This window comes from Agelaius tricolor, unplaced genomic scaffold (assembly GCF_023055355.1).
Source record: "Agelaius tricolor isolate 1412-34295 unplaced genomic scaffold, bAgeTri1.0.p SCAF_41, whole genome shotgun sequence".
In the NCBI taxonomy this organism is placed as follows: Eukaryota; Metazoa; Chordata; class Aves; order Passeriformes; family Icteridae; genus Agelaius; species Agelaius tricolor.
Genome location: NW_027269301.1, coordinates 2,208,032 through 2,223,634, shown reverse-complemented (window position 1 = coordinate 2,223,634; position 15,603 = coordinate 2,208,032). Strand labels below are relative to the sequence as shown.

The 15,603-nt window shown below is 50.4% G+C and overlaps 1 protein-coding gene across 1 annotated transcript in view; it reads left to right on the top strand.

Moving 5' to 3' along the window:
- BIN3 (bridging integrator 3) overlaps positions 1–15,603 on the top strand; it is a 49,745-nt gene that overhangs the window by 21,380 nt on the left and 12,762 nt on the right. The window contains exons 4-6 of the mRNA XM_071454717.1: positions 241–302; positions 5,425–5,561; positions 6,313–6,353. Of these exons, the coding sequence (XP_071310818.1) occupies positions 241–302; positions 5,425–5,561; positions 6,313–6,353 (240 nt within the window). The remainder of the gene's footprint in view (positions 1–240; positions 303–5,424; positions 5,562–6,312; positions 6,354–15,603) is intronic.

Here is a 15,603-nt window from a genome sequence, read left to right as displayed (position 1 = left end):
ACTTTCAGGAAATATGCGAACTATGAATAAGAGATCACCAACTTGAAAAGGTTAAAAACCATCTGAAAACAACCCAAAAGGGTTGAGCTGCACTGAACTTCATCAAGCCTTGCCTGGATATTTTTAACTCCCACCAGAAGCCAGCATATTCAGCCCGTAAATGATTTGTTGCACGTATGATACACTTAGGTTTCTTTCTTTCCAAGATTCCGACTTTGCCTTCTTTCTCCCATCTTTCAGATTGGAAGATCAGACCAAAAAACTTCAGAAGGATATGAAGAAAAGCACAGATGCAGATTTGGGTAAGTGACTGGAGGATACATAGACTGTGAACTTGGCCACAGAGAGATGAAGTGACTTTTCTCGAGATCACATGAGTAATGTGTGACAAGTCTGGAAAACAAATCCAGAGCTCAGTCCCACTCAGTTTGCTTAGTTACAAGGCCATCTGCGAGAGGCAGCTCAGCCCAGGGAACACAGGGAGTGCTGCGGGCTCAGTCCCCCTCTCCTGAGCTCCTTGCCCTTGGACAAGTCCCTTTCTTTCGTCTGCCTCAGTTTCTGCCACTGAAAAAACCCAGGAGTTGTTGTTCCAAGTCTCAGATTGTCCAGGAGGAGCAGCTCCAGCTGAGCCTCTTGTGCTAGCAGCTTTTTCACCTCCTTCAGTTCTTTTTGCACCTCCCTCTCTGGAGCCCCAGAAGGTGGGATGGCTCTGGGGGGCACAGCTGGCCACAGCTGGCCGTGTTTCCCGTGGGAAATGCTGACCTGGCAGCTCTCCTTTGGGAGTAACCCAGCTCATTCCCTCAGTGCCTGCCTGTTTTGGCTTCCCCTCGTGGCAGTGGGCGATGGAGGAAGCAATAAACAGCTCTGCCTGCACGTTTGGGGTGGCATCTGCCCTTGCAGGTGCCCTGTGCCATGTCCCAGCTCCCTTCACATCCCTCTGGTTGGAACCTGCTGTGCCCAGAGAGGGATCCAGCAGAGGGGAGCTGGATTTGTTGGATGCTGGTTACTGAACCTGCAGCAAAGAGCTGTTCCAAACCCAGATGGTTTTTCCCAGCGTGTGGTTTGGAGCAGTCCCTGCCTGGCCCCCACAGCTCCAGAGCCAAGGCAGAGGCACCAGCACAAACAGGTGTGGGCTGCACTGGGCCAGCACTCATCCCGTGGGACTGGGGTCACTGCAGGGCAGGGCAGTGGGAAGGAGGCAGATTTGGGGCTTTCCATGGTCCAGCCTTTCACCTCTGTGAGTGTGAGTGTGTGTGTGTGTGTGTGTGTCTGTGTCTCTGTGTGAGTGTGAGTGTGTGAGTGTGTGTGTGTGTGTGTGTGTGTCTGTGTCTGTGTCTGTGTGTGTGTGTCTGTGTCTGTGTCTCTGTGAGTGTGAGTGTGTGTGTGTGTGTGTGTCTGTCTGTCTGTGTCTGTGTGAGTGTGTGTGTGTGTGTGTGTGTCTGTCTGTGTCTCTGTGAGTGTGTGTGTCTGTGTCTCTGTGTGTGTGTGTGTCTGTGTGTGTCTCTGTGAGTGTGTGTGTCTGTGTCTCTGTGTGTGTGTGTGTGTGTGTCTGTGTGTGTGTGTGTCTGTGTGTCTGTGTGAGTGTGTTGTCTGTGTCTGTGTGTCTGTGTGTCTGTGTCTGTGTGAGAGTGTGTGTGTGTGTCTGTGTGTCTGTGTGAGTGTGTGTGTGTGTGTGTGTGTCTGTGTGAGTGTGTGTGTCTGTCTGTCTGTCTGTGTCTGTGTGAGAGTGTGTGTGTGTGTGTGTGTCTGTGTCTCTGTGTGTATGTGTCTGTGTGTGTGTGTGTGTGTGTGTGTGTGTGTGTGTGTGTATGAATATTGCCTGACACAAACACAGCAAATGCAGATCCGGCCTCTCACATGTGTGTGTATGTGTGTGTGGATATTGTCTGACACAAACACAACAAACACAGATCCAGCCTCTCACCTGTGTGTGTCTCTGTGTGTCTGTGTGTCTGTGTGTGGATATTGCCTGACACAAACACAAATCCAGGCTCTCACCTGTGTATGTGAGTGTGTGTGTGTGTGTGTGCAAGAGTGTGTGTGAATATTGCCTGACACAAACACAAATCCAAAATCCAGGCTCACCTCTGTGTGTGTGTGTGGATATTGCCTGACACAAACACAGATCCAGGCTCTCACCTCTGTGTGTGTGTGTGTCTGTGTCTGTCTGTCTGTCTGTCTGTGTGTCTGTGTGTGTGAGTGTGTGTGTGTGTGTTTGTGTGTGGATATTGCCAGACACAAACTCAGATCCAGGCTCTCACCTGTGTGTGTGTGTGTGTGTGTGTCTGTGTGTGGATATTGCCTGACACAAACTCAGATCCAGGCTCTCACCTGTGTGTCTGTGTGTGTGAGTGTATGTTTGTGTGTCTGTGTGGATATTGCCAGACACAAACTCAGATCCTGGCTCTCACCTGTGTGTCTGTGTGTGTCTGTGTGTGGATATTGCCTGACACAAACTCAGATCCTGGCTCTCACCTGTGTGTCTGTGTGTGCGTGTGTGTGTTTGTGTGTGTTGTGTGTGTGTCTCTGTGCGTGTGTGTGTGTGTGTGTGTGGATATTGCCTGACACAAACTCAGATCCAGGCTCTCACCTCTGTGTGTGTCTGTGTCTGTCTGTCTGTCTGTGGATATTGCCTGACACAAACTCAGATCCAGCCTCTCACCTGTGTGTGTGTCTGTCTGTCTGTCTGTCTGTCTGTCTGTGGATATTGCCTGACACAAACTCAGATCCAGCCTCTCACCTGTGTGTGTGTCTGTCTGTCTGTCTGTCTGTGGATATTGCCTGACACAAACTCAGATCCAGCCTCTCACCTGTGTGTCTGTGTGTGTGTGTGTATGTTTGTGTGTCTGTGTGGATATTGCCTGACACAAACTCAGATCCAGGCTCTCACCTGTGTGTGTGTCTGTCTGTCTGTCTGTCTGTGTGTCTGTCTGTCTGTGGATATTGCCTGACACAAACTCAGATCCAGCCTCTCACCTGTGTGTGTGTCTGTCTGTCTGTCTGTCTGTCTGTGGATATTGCCTGACACAAACTCAGATCCAGGCTCTTCCTGTGCTCTCCCACCCTTCCCAGCACGGGCAGAGGGGTGGGAGAAGCACCAGCCACCCAGGACTCTTCCAGGGTGAAATCTGCCCTTTCTGAGGACTCTGGTCATTGTCAGGGATCCTTGGTAAGTTTTTCCTTGTTAAGGATTCCCCTCCCTCCCTTGCAGTGGGCGTTGTTTATATGGAGCATTTCAAGTCCCAGAGGAGCTGTGGGAGGACTTTCTTTTTCCGTTCTGTTACATGGCAGAGTCACAAATGAGCCTTGGCCAGAGCCAGGATGATCTGATTTCTCATTTAAAGGCTTGAAATGGTGAGTGGAGGGAGAGGTTCTGCACACAGCCTGCTGAGGGAGGGCTGGAGGAGAAGGAGCTGGATCAGATCAATCCTGGCAGTGCCCATTCCCAACATCCAGCCCCAAAATCTGGTGAGGATGGCAGAGTTTTGCCCTTCTGTCTCGTTCCTCCAGGCTCAGGGGGTTGGTTGGTTCTTCACTGCCTGCAAACACTCCCTGGCAAAGTGGGACTGGTGGCTTGAGTCTCCACCTTCTTCCCAAAAAGCTCAGCTCAGAGCAGGAGAATTCCTGTGCACAGAAATCGCCCAGGCAGGCTCCTCACTGCCCTACCAGCAAACAGGGAATGGGCTGATGGCAGCACTCCCTGTCCACAGCTGGACATCACTCACCCCCTTCCCCACCCTCTTTCCAGACAAAATGGGACCTTAAGAAGCAGGAGGATGTTCTTTAACTGGAGGTAAAAGCTCTCCTTTGGAATAATTAATTGGAGGCACATCTCACGTGTTTAATGAGCAAACAGCAGTGCAGGCCCTCCTGAAGGCCACCCTGAGGGACAGGAGATCCTTTCTCCTCCTCCTCTTCCTCCTTCTCCTCCTTGTCCTTGTCCTTCTCTCTCCTCCCTGGCCTGGCCCTCTCAGACCCCACTTTTTCAGCTCTCTCCAGGTGATCCCATTGATGCAGAGGAAATTCCTGACCCAAATTCCCCCTGAACATACCCAAACCCCCCCCCCAATTCCCCACCTCCCAGCATGACCCTGCCACTCCCTCCCTCCAGTTCCCTCCCAATCCTTTCCTGTCAAGGAAGATTTCATTTTTCTTCCAGCCAAAGGAGTTCTGCTGTTCTCAACTCCGTCCTGTGCTGGCACAAATCCCTGCTCAGATGTGGTCACACATATGGATTCTATCCCATCTGTTTCAAGGTTTAAATGCCCAAAGCCTTCATGTTTGGATAATAAATGGATACAGTGGCTTTGTTATCCCAGAGTGAGAGGCTTGTTCTGCACTGAGCTCCCCAGCTCTGCAGCTTCTGAGCTCTCTCTGGTATAATTGTGTGTAACCTTTCAATCAGAATGTTTAACCCCTTGATTTATGATCTTAAGCCCCATTATTGGGATGATTTTAACTTTTAATATCTAAGGGAGTCTTTCCAAAGCTCCTCCAAAGCACAGCTCAAGCATCTGGCTTTGTGATCTCCAACTGGAATAGCTTCCAGCACTGAGGAAAAAGAACATTTTTTTTTTTTAGTACCTCTGGCCTTTTTTTTTTTTTTTTTAGTCTATTTTATCCCTGTTTATATTTATGCTTTCCTTTTTATTAGTCTTTTTTTCCATTCTGTACCTTCCCTGATTTCTTGCTCGTTTGTGTAGTGGTTCTGTCATTGAATTTTCCCTTTGCAGACCGAGTGTTTGGATAAAGAGGGATGTGGCTGATGGAAAACAAGTGGAGTGCTCAGTCAGAGCATGACCTGCTGCTTCTGGATTTCTTGGTGGCACTCCCAGGGCCTGTAGGGACTTCTTATTCCCCCTGACTCCTTCTCCACAGGCAAAAAAATTCAGCTTATTGAGGAGGAAATACTTAACTTGTGTCCCTGCTCTTTGTGTTTGGAGAGGGAAAGAGAAACCTTCGTCTCCCAGTCCTGTCAGTCTGGTCCTTTCCCACTAAATCCACTTCAGATACATGGGGTTTTTTTTTGTAAAGCCATTTGAAAGACTTAATGGACTGTGATTTTTCTCGTTGTGGAAGAGCTGTAGTGAGGCTGAGAGTGACACTTAATAGTCTGTCGAGAGAAGATGCATAAAAACCCCCATCTCTGGGTTTTTTTTAAGAGAACAGTGCTTTTGTTAGTCTGGGATTATTTCTGGCAGCATCACAAGCCTCACATTGGAGTGCTTCAGACTTAACTTATATAAAAACACTTCTCTGGGTGTTTACATGAATGAATTGGTGCCTTTTCCTTGCTTTTCTCTCAGCCTCCACCGAGCATCTCCCTGCCAGCTTGTGCTGACCCCCTCCTGGCTGGCTCAGCTCCTTGATTCTTGCCCTCCTGGCAGTGGGAAATGTGACCCTGTCTGCTTTCTTTTCCATCAGCCATGTCCAAGTCTGCAGTGAAGATCTCCTCAGACCTGCTGTCCAACCCCCTGTGTGAGCAGGAGCCCTCGTTCCTCGAGATGGTCACGGCCTTCGACACGGCCATGAAGAGGATGGACTCCTTCAACCAGGAGAAGGTGGATTGGCTTTGGCTGGAAAATGGGAGTGCTGGGAGTGTCCTGGAGGCATGGAATGGTGGGAGTGTCCTGGAATCACGGGGTGGTTGGGGTTGGGGGGGATTTGAACCCATCCCATTCCACCCCATCCCATGGCAGGGACACCTCCCACTGTTCCAGGTTGCTCCAACCTGGCCTTGGACATTTCCAGGGATGGGGCAAGCAGAGCTCTGGGAATTCCATCCCAGCTTCTCCACACCCTCCCAGGGAAGGATTTCCTCCCAAAATCCCATCCAGGGATGGGGCAACCAGAGCTCCTCTGGGAATTCCATCCCAGGGAAGGATTTCCTCCCAAAATCCCATCCAGGGATGGGGCAACCACAGCTCCTCTGGGAATTCCATCCCAGCTTCTCCCCACCCTCCCAGGGAAGGATTTCCTCCCAAAATCCCATCCATCCCTGCTCTCTGGCAGTGGGAAGCCATTCCCTGTGTCCTGTCACTCCCTGCCATGTCCAGAATCCTCCTGTCTCACCTCTTTCCCTTTTTATCATCATCCCCAAGACTTTTCCCACAGGGGTTTCTCTAATCTCCCTCTTCAGGCTGGGATTTCAGCTCCCATGGGAGAAATTCCCTCTCTTTTGGTTAAAGGACATCGTGGTTGTGCTCAGAGTCCCTCCCCACCCCATGGTGGGATCCCTACAAACCCATCCTTGTGCAAATGGGATTTTCCAACAATCCTGACGTGCAATCCTCCCTTTTTTGCTTTCCACAGGTGAATCAGATCCAAAAGACAGTGATAGAGCCTTTGAAAAAGTGAGTACCAACCATCATCTCCTGGGGTTTGTCCTCATCTGGAGCTTTGGGGATGTGGGTCCTGGAGAGAGGCTGGAAATCACCTCAGAGGGACAGTCCTGCCCTGTCCTGCTGGCCACACTGCTTTTGGTACCTTAATTAAGAATAATTTTAACCTTTTTTGCCACTTGGATCCACTGCTGCCTTCACCTGTAGCTTAAAGAACTCCTGAGGTATAAAATCATGGAGCATCCTGGGCTGGAGAGGAATAATTCAATTTGCTTTGTTTATGTGTTGGTTTTTACCTCCAGCAGAGGAACAAAACCACCTGGAGATCATCCAGGGGGGTCAGAAATTGGCTAGTTGAGCAAAAGTTTCTTTCATTTGGAAATTTTCCTAAATAAAAAAGGAGAGAGTGGAAGTTCCCACATGTTTATAAATAATATTTAACAATAATATTTCCATGCAAAGAAGGAAGAGAGGCTGCAGAGCCTTCATAGCCAGAGAGGTTGGAAATGAGGGGAAAAAGCCCAAATCCCACAGTTCTGTCACATCTAGCCTGCAAAATTTCCACCTTTTCCAGGGTCACAGGCTGTACCCCCAAACCTTTCAGGATAATTCAGTTCTCTCCCAAATATCCCCTTAAATCCCAAGATTTGCTGTTTTGTTACAGGAACAGAGCCAGCGAGCAAAAATAAAATGAAATTACTTTAATATGACAGTAAGTGTTGCAAATTGCTGAATAACAATTTCAGTTTAGGTTTGACACACACAGGGGTTGTCGTGGTTTAGTTGGTTTGGGGGTTTTTTTTCCCCCCTGAAGTTGTTGTTTCTGCCCAAATCTGAAAGTAAAATCTCATGGATCATTTAACACCTGAGGTTACAGCATGTTCCTGTCTGGGGGATGTTTGGTGACTCAAGTTTTACCTTGGTCCTCTATCCACAACCAGAAATTCCTGCTTATTTAAGGGAAAAAAATAAGAAGAAAAGAAAGAAAAAGGGAAAAAAAAATCCCAGCCTTTTGCTGTGGAATTGTGTTGCTTATTATCTAGATTGTCCTCATGAAAGATACATTAACTTTTTCTTCCAGCATTCTGTTAAAATTGGAAGAACTTGTGTTTCTGAGATATTCTGGGGTTTTTTTTTTTCCCCTCTCAGCTTGTGTTAGTTGGTGAAATGAAAGACAAATCCCTTTCCCTGCAGACCTGCCTTGGGTTTGAAATCCTGGGGTGGTGAATTCAGGACAATAAATCCATTTCCATGTGCCCATGGGAGATGCTCTGGGGGCTGGAACTGTGGCCAAATCCTCTCCAATTTTGGGAGCAGGAACCTGCTCCAAGTCAAAGGCATGTCCTGGCCACTATGCCAGGGTGACCAGGACATTCCCATGGCCAAAACCTCTCAAATTTTGGGATGTCCTGGACAAAGGGATGTCCTGGTCACCATGTCAGGGTGACCAGGACGTTCCCATGGCCAAAACATCTCCAGTTTTGGGATGTCCTGGTCAAAGGGATGTTATGGTCACCATGCCAGGAACCTGCTCCTTTGCATAGAGGACATTCCAGGGTGCCCAGGACATTCCCATGGCCAAACCCTTTCCAGTTTTGGGATGTCCTGGACAAAGGGATGTCCTGGTCACTATGCCAGGCTGGCCAGGACATTCTCATGGCCAAAACCTCTCCAATTTTGGGATGTCCTGGTCACCATGCCAGGAACCTGCTCCTTTGCATGGCGGACATTCCAGGGTGACCAGGACATTCCCATGGCCAAAACCTTTCCAATTTTGGGATGTCCTGGTCAAAGGCATGTCCTGGTCACCATGCCAGGGTGCCCAGGACATTCTCATAGCCAATCCTTTCCAGTTTTGGGAACAGGAACCTGTTCCAAAGCATGGGGCTGGTGGTGTGCCAGGGTGACCAGGACATACTCATGGCCGAAACTTTTCCAGTTTTGGGATGTCCTGGTCACCATGCTAGGCTGACCAGGATATTCCCATGGCCAAATCCTCTCCAATTTTGGGAGCAGGAACCTGCTCCAAGTCAAAGGGATGTCCTGGTCACCATGCCAGGCTGGCCAGGACATTCCCACGGCCAAACCTTTCCAGTTTTGGGATGTCCTGGACAAAGGGATGTCCTGGTCACCATGTCAGGGTGACCAGGGTGTTCCCATGGCCAAAACATCTCCAGTTTTGGGATGTCCTGGTCAAAGGGATGTCATGGTCACCATGCCAGGAACCTGCTCCTTTGCATGGAGGACATTCCAGGGTGACCAGGACATTCCCATGGCCAAAACCTCTCAAATTTTGGAGCAGGAACCTGCTCCAAGTCAAAGGGGTAGTGCCATGCCAGGCTGGCCAGGACATTCCCATGGCCAAAACCTTTCCAATTTTGGGATGTCCTGGTCAAAGGGATGTCCTGGTCACCATGTCAGGGTGACCAGGACATTCCCATGGCCAAACCCTTTCCAGTTTTGGGATGTCCTGGTCAAAGGGATGTCCTGGTCACTATGCCAGGCTGGCCAGGACATTCTCATGGCCAAAACCTCTCCAATTTTGGGATGTCCTGGTCACCATGCCAGGAACCTGCTCCTTTGCATGGCGGACATTCCAGGGTGACCAGGACATTCCCATGGCCAAAACCTCTCCAGTTTTGGGAACAGGAACCTGCTCCAAGTCAAAGGGGTAGTGCCATGCCAGGCTGGCCAGGACATTCCCATGGCCAAAACCTTTCCAATTTTGGGATGTCCTGGTCAAAGGCATGTCCTGGTCACCATGCCAGGAACCTGCTCCTCTGCATGGAGGGCATTCCAGGGTGACCAGGACATTCCCATGGCCAAAACCTCTCCAGTTTTGGGAACAGGAACCTGCTCCAAGGCAAAGGAATGTCCTGTCCTGGTCACCTTGCCAGGAACCTGCTCCAAGGAAAGGGATGGTGCCATGCCAGGCTGGCCAGAACATTCCCAATCTCCAATTTTGTGTGAGAGAGGAAAATGCTCCAGGGAGACCTCAGAGTCCTAAAGGGGCTCCAGGAGAGCTGGAGAGGAACTTGGGACAAGGGATGGAGGGACAGGACCCAGGGAATGGCTCCCACTGCCAGAGGGCAGGGTTAGATGGGATTTTAGGAAGGAATTCCTGGCTGGAAGGGTGGGGAGGGGCTGGGATGGATTTCCCTGAGGATGCCTCATTTCTGGAAGTGTCTGAGGTGAGTTTGGAGCACCCTGGGACAGTGGAAGATGTGGAAGGGGGTGGATCTGGGTGATCCTTCAGATCCATTCCCACCCAGCCCATTCCATGTTTCCCTGACTCAGGACACTCCGTTATCTGCCCAGTCCTCAGTTCAACACCAGGCTGTTTACTCCAATCTCCTGGCTGCTTTCCATCTCAGCAATTCTCTCCAACTTTCTGAATTTCCACGATGAGAGGTTTATTTTTCCCCTTTTCCTGCCCTTTGGCACCTGCAAAGCTTCACCCTGTGTGCCTTTAACCAGCTTATGTTCCATGCTGGGGGAGCTTCATCCCCACTCCAAGAACAAAACTGCTCCTTCCCTTCCCTCCTCCTTCCCTTTGTAGGTGCATCCCTGCCCAGGAACATTTCTGAGGAGCCCAAGGGTCCATTTTGAGGCTAATGAGATGCAGGAGAGAAATGCAGAGTTTGCACCTCCCTCCCTTTGTCCTGCTGGCAGATAAACCCCAGCACCAGTTCTGGCAGAAAAGTTCCAGATTAATGAAAGCTGCCTTGAGGAGCTCTTCTTATTTCCAGTTAGGTTTTCCTTCCCCTCGCCGAGGCAGCTCTCCCAAGCCTCTCCCAACTTTGCTCTGACCTAGAAAAAAAAGGCTTTTTAAATTTTTTTTTTTCCTCCAACAGCTGCACTTTATTACATCTTCACTGGTGGTCTTTTATAGTTTATTAGCCAAAGAAAAAGATAAGTATAATCCAGACAATTATCATTAGTGGTAATATATTGTAATCAGAGGCACATGGGCAGTAAAATCTCCATTCAGTTGTCCAGGGATTGGAGTTTCCAGGCAAATATTGGGGAATTTGTTAAATCATGTTGAAAAAAAGCAGTAGTAGATTTAGTTGGGGGGGGTGGAGGCTTGTATTGTTTCAATCTTTCTGCTTCTGGGCTCGTAGGGTTATTCACAATTTGGCTTTTTGAGCCCCAAGAAGCCTTTGGCTGGGAATGACTCATTTATTTTCAGGGAAAGAGCAAAGCTCCAGTGAGAATATTGCATTTTTTCGGGGGGTGGGTTGGGCGAGGAGCTGGGCAGGAGGGATGGGCTCCTCTTTGGGAGCTGCCTGTGGAATCTCACACCAGAGCAGAGGATTTGGGGCAGAAGGGGACAAAACCAGCTGGGTTGGACTTCACTCTCCCAGTTCTTCCCAGTCAAGGCAGGGTCAGGGATTGGGGATGGAGTCTTAATGTTCCATATTGTGTCCGTATTTAAAGAAGGAAGCGGCTTAGATGAGCCAGGTGGTTTGGAAATCCACAGGATTTAGGACCTTTCACGTTGGGAGAGGATTTCCAGGGCCACAGGTCTCAATTTAACTGACTCTGTCTGACTCTGTCAGAGCAAGGAGGTGACCTGGGCACCTTGGCTTGGTGCCATTCCCTTAGGGCATTGTCCTGCTCACAAACCCAGAAAGGTTTTGGCCATGGGAATGTCCTGGTCACCTTGGCTTGGTGCCATCCCCTTGGAGCATTGTTCTGTTCTCAAAATTGGAGAATTTTTGGCCATGGGGATGTCCTGGTTACCCTGGCACAGAATCACCCCACTGGAGCATTGTCCTTCCCCCAAAATTGGAGAGGTTTTGGCCATGGGAATGTCATAGTCACCCTGGTACAGAATCAACCCCCTGGAGCATTGTCCTTGTCCCAAAACTGGAGAGGTTTTGGCCATGGGGATGTCCTGGTTACCCTGGTACAGGATCACCCCATTGGAGCATTGTCCTTGTCCCAAAATTGGAGAGGTTTTGGCCATGGGAATGTCATAGTCACCCTGGTACAGAATCAACCCCCTGGAGCATTGTCCTTGTCCCAAAATTGGAGAGGTTTGGCCATGGGAATGTTGTGGTCACCTGGAATTGGTGCCATCCCCTTAGAGTATTGTTCTGTTCCTAAAATCGGAGAATTTTTGGCCATGGGAATGTCCTGGTAACAGCCTTTTGACTTGGAGCATGTTCCTGCACCCAAAATTGGAGAATTTTTTTGACCATAGGGATGTCCTGGTTACCCTGGTACAGAATCACCCCATTGGAGCATTGTCCTTGTCCCAAAACTGGAGAGATTTGGCCATGGGAATGTCCTGGTACCAACCCTTTGACTTGGAGCATGTTCCTGCACCCAAAATTGGAGAGATTTGGCCTTGGGAATGTCATGGTCACCTGGAACTGGTGTCATCCCCTTGGAGCATTGTTCTGTTCTCAAAATTGGAGAGGTTTTGGCCATGGGGATGTCCTGGTCACCTTGGCACAGGATCACCTCACTGGAGCGTTGTCCTTGTCCTAAAATTGGAGAGGTTTTGGCCATGGGGATGTCCTGGTTACCCTGGTACAGAATCAACCCCCTGGAGCATTGTCCTTGTCCCAAAATTGGAGAGATTTGACCGCAGGAATGTCATGGTCACCTGGAATTGGTTCCATTCCCTTGGGGCATTGTCCTTCTCCCAAAATTGGAAAATTTTTGGCCGGTCATCCTGGCCCAGGATCATCTCACTGGAGCATTGTCCTTGTCCTAAAATTGGAGAGGTTTTGGACACAGGAATGTCCTGATACCAACCCTTTGACTTGGGGCATGTTCCTGTTCCCAAAATTTGAGAGGTTTTGGCCATGGGAATGTCCTGGTCACCCTGGCACAGAATCACCCCATTGGAGCATTGTCCTTCTCCCAAAATTGGAGAGATTTGGCCACAGGAATGTCACTGTCACCTGGAATTGCTGCCATTCCCTTGGAGCATTGTCCTTCTCCCAAAATTGGAGAGGTTTGGCCATGGGAATGTCATGTTCACCTGGAATTGGTGCCATCCCCTTGGAGCATTGTCCTTCTCCCAAAATTGGAGAATTTTTGGCCATGGAGATGTCCTGGTCATCCTGGCCCAGGATCATCTCACTGGAGCATTGTCCTTGTCCCAGAATGGGAGAGGTTTTGGCCATGTGGACGTGTTTGTCCCAGAATTGGAGAGGTTTGGCACTGGGATGTCCTGGTCACCCTGGCACAGTACAATCCCTTTGATGTGGGGCATTGTCCCACTCCCAAAATTGCAACATTTGCCACAGGGATGCCCTGGTCACCCTGGCTTTGGCAGGGGTGACACAGAGGGTGCTGCCACCGAGGTGCCACCACACAGGGGTGGGTGTCAGACCTGTGGGACACCCCAGAGGTGCAATCCAGGAGCTGCTCAGAGCAGTGAGGGATGAATTCCATCAGAGCCGTGTATCACCAGCATCTGCCAGCAGCACAGCTGGGAGGAGTCATTCAGTGAGTGGGGATCCCTTGCTCCATCTCCCTCCCTCCATCCCCATGGTGCCTCAAGCTGCCAGGCAAAGGCAGCCCAGGCTGGCCAGGAGCAGCTCCAGGGGGGCTGGACCGGAAGCAGGAAAAGCAGCTTTCATGTCCTTAACGAGCCCCTAATGAGGATTTGGAGCAGCCACATGGCCACCTAATCCCCCACGCTGCTTCCTCATCCCAGCCTCTCCATTCCTGCACCTTTTCCCTCCAGGAGGAAGGGCTGGCTTTCATTTCCCCCTTCCTGGTGGGTGGATGGGCCCCCACGGATGTGTGGGCATGAGCACAGGAATGGCAGGAATCCAGGAATCCAGGAATCCCCTTCCCTGCTCCAGCCTCTCCTGGGCCATCCTGGTGCCTCTCCAAACTTCCCCTCACCTCATCCACCCTCCTTTCCTTTGGCATCTGATGCTTCCCACCTCTGTCATTCCTTTTTTTTTTCACCTGTCCATCACCAGCTGCAGATCTTGTCCACTTTTGTCCACTTCCTTTTGGTTTCATATCCAAGATATCCCAAAAAGAGCCCTAGGGAAGAGCCACGTGTGTGCCAGCCAGGTCGAGCTCACAGGCTGCCAGTGAGGGTGTTTGAGATGCTTGGGAACAAGGAGAATTAAAGTTTTTACCATTATTTTTCCTGGTGCCAAAGCTCCAGCACCCCTTTCCCACTGGAAAGGGGGCTGGAGGAAGCAGTGGGATGAGGATTTGGGATGGAGAGGGTGAGAAGACAGAGAGGTGACAGAATGTTCCCACTCCTCGAGCATCCCCACCATCCCCAGGGCTTCCCAGCAGAGAGATGGGAAGGAATTTCCAATTTCCAAGCCCCAGATTTGTCAGCTAGGCTGAGGAAGAGACAAATCTGGCAGCACCAGGAATCCTGGGGCACTTTTATCTCCCCAACCCCATCCTTTCATTACGGGGAGCTGAGGGGAGCCTGGCATGGGAACATGATTTGGAATGCAGGGAACGAGGTGATTTAGATGTTTTTTCCAAGGATAAGCTGTCATCCTGTGAGGAGTTCACCCCCAGGTTTCCCCTCTCCCCCCACAGCCACGAGCAGAGTAATTTGTATTTTCTTTTCGTTATCCCTGCGTATCTCCCCTCACCTGCTCCTCTTAAGCTGCCTGGGCTGTAATCCCCTCTCAGCAGCCTTCCCTGAAAAGTGACAGGGAACAACAGCAGCTTATTCCTCAAGCTGCTTTCATGGCAGGCCCTCTAAGAGCCCCTGTGCTGCTTTACCTGCACTTTGTCACCATTCCCACCAAATTTTCTTTGGAGTCGGCTTTGATTTTCTTTGCGTTAAAAAAAGGAAGTTTTGGGTTACAGAGGGTGGTGAGGGGGATTTGGGAGTGGTTTTGGCTGTCACAGCCCCTCATTCCCTGTGGAGGAGGATGGTGTTGGGATTATTGATAGTATCAGAAATTAGGAATATCTTTTTATGGTGAGAATTGTCAAACCCTGGCACAATCTGCCCAGGAGTCACCATCCCTGGAAATGCTCAGAAAATTCATGGATGTGGCACTTTGTGGCTTAGGGGTGGTTGGGCTGGGTTTTAGGGCCCTTTTCAGCCTTGCTGGTTCCATGACCCGTTACAAACCCCACACCTGCTCCAGGGTTCACAGGGACAGGAATTGTCCCTTGCTCCAAGTGCATGGAATGGATGAGCAAAACATCCAGGATTTGCTTGTGAGGCTTCCCTGCTCTTTCCCCATGTCCTGAAATTCTCCGTGGAGTTGTTCAAGCTCCATTTCCAAAGGGCCCTTTGGCTGCTGCTCCCCTCCCAGTTGATCCCAGTCCCTTTCTGCCAGGAGGGGTTGGTGGTGCTTCTCCAAATTAGGAATATTAGGAATATTTTTTTTCATGGTGAGAATTGTCAAACCCTGGCACAGTCTCCCCAGGAGTCACCATCCCTGGAAGTGCTCAGAAAATGCATGGATGTGGCACCTTGTGGCTTAGTGGTGCTGGGTTGGTGGTTGGGCTGGGTTTTAGGGCCCTTTTCAGCCTTGCTGGTTCCATGACCTGTTACAAACCCCACACCTGCTCCAGGGTTCACTGGGACAGGAATTGTTCCTTGCTCCAAGTGCATGGAATGGATGAGTGGAACATCCAGGATTTGCTTGTGAGGCTTCCCTGCTCCTTCCCCATGTCCTGAAATTCTCTGTGGAGTTGTTCAGGCTCCATTTCCAAAGGGCCCTTTGGCTGCTGCTCCCCTCCCAGTTGATCCCAGTCCCTTTCTGCCAGGAGGGGTTGGTGGTGCTTCTCCAAAGGCTTTGGAAAACTCTCCTGATCCTTGCAGGGGTGTGCTTGGAGGGCTTGGCTGTGTCTGTGGATGGCAGAGGCTCTGCAGAGCCTTGGTGCCAGGCTCTGCAGCAGGAGCATTTGTCAATAACGTGCATGAGATGGTTGTGGAGACACTGGGGCCACGTGTGGAGTCAGGAATTCCTCAGAACAGCTTGGCACCAGCAGGAGCCCAGCTCTCCCTCTCCCCCTGCACGGGTGTTTGGCACCCCTGGCACTCACCCTGGGATTGTGTTTCTGTCCACACAGGGAGAAAATCCTGGGCAGGACTTGGAACCCCTTCTCCTTGAATCCCAGGGCAATTCAGAGCTGCTGGGCTCACGGGCAGTTCAGGATTCCTTGATTCCTTCAGGAGCCAGAGGCAGCTTTGCCTCAGTCCAGAGATCCAGAGCAGTCCAAGGAAGGCCCTTCCCTGCCTGAGCTGAGCTGATCCTGCCTGGAAATGAAACCTGGGAGAGTGTGGGAAGAGTTC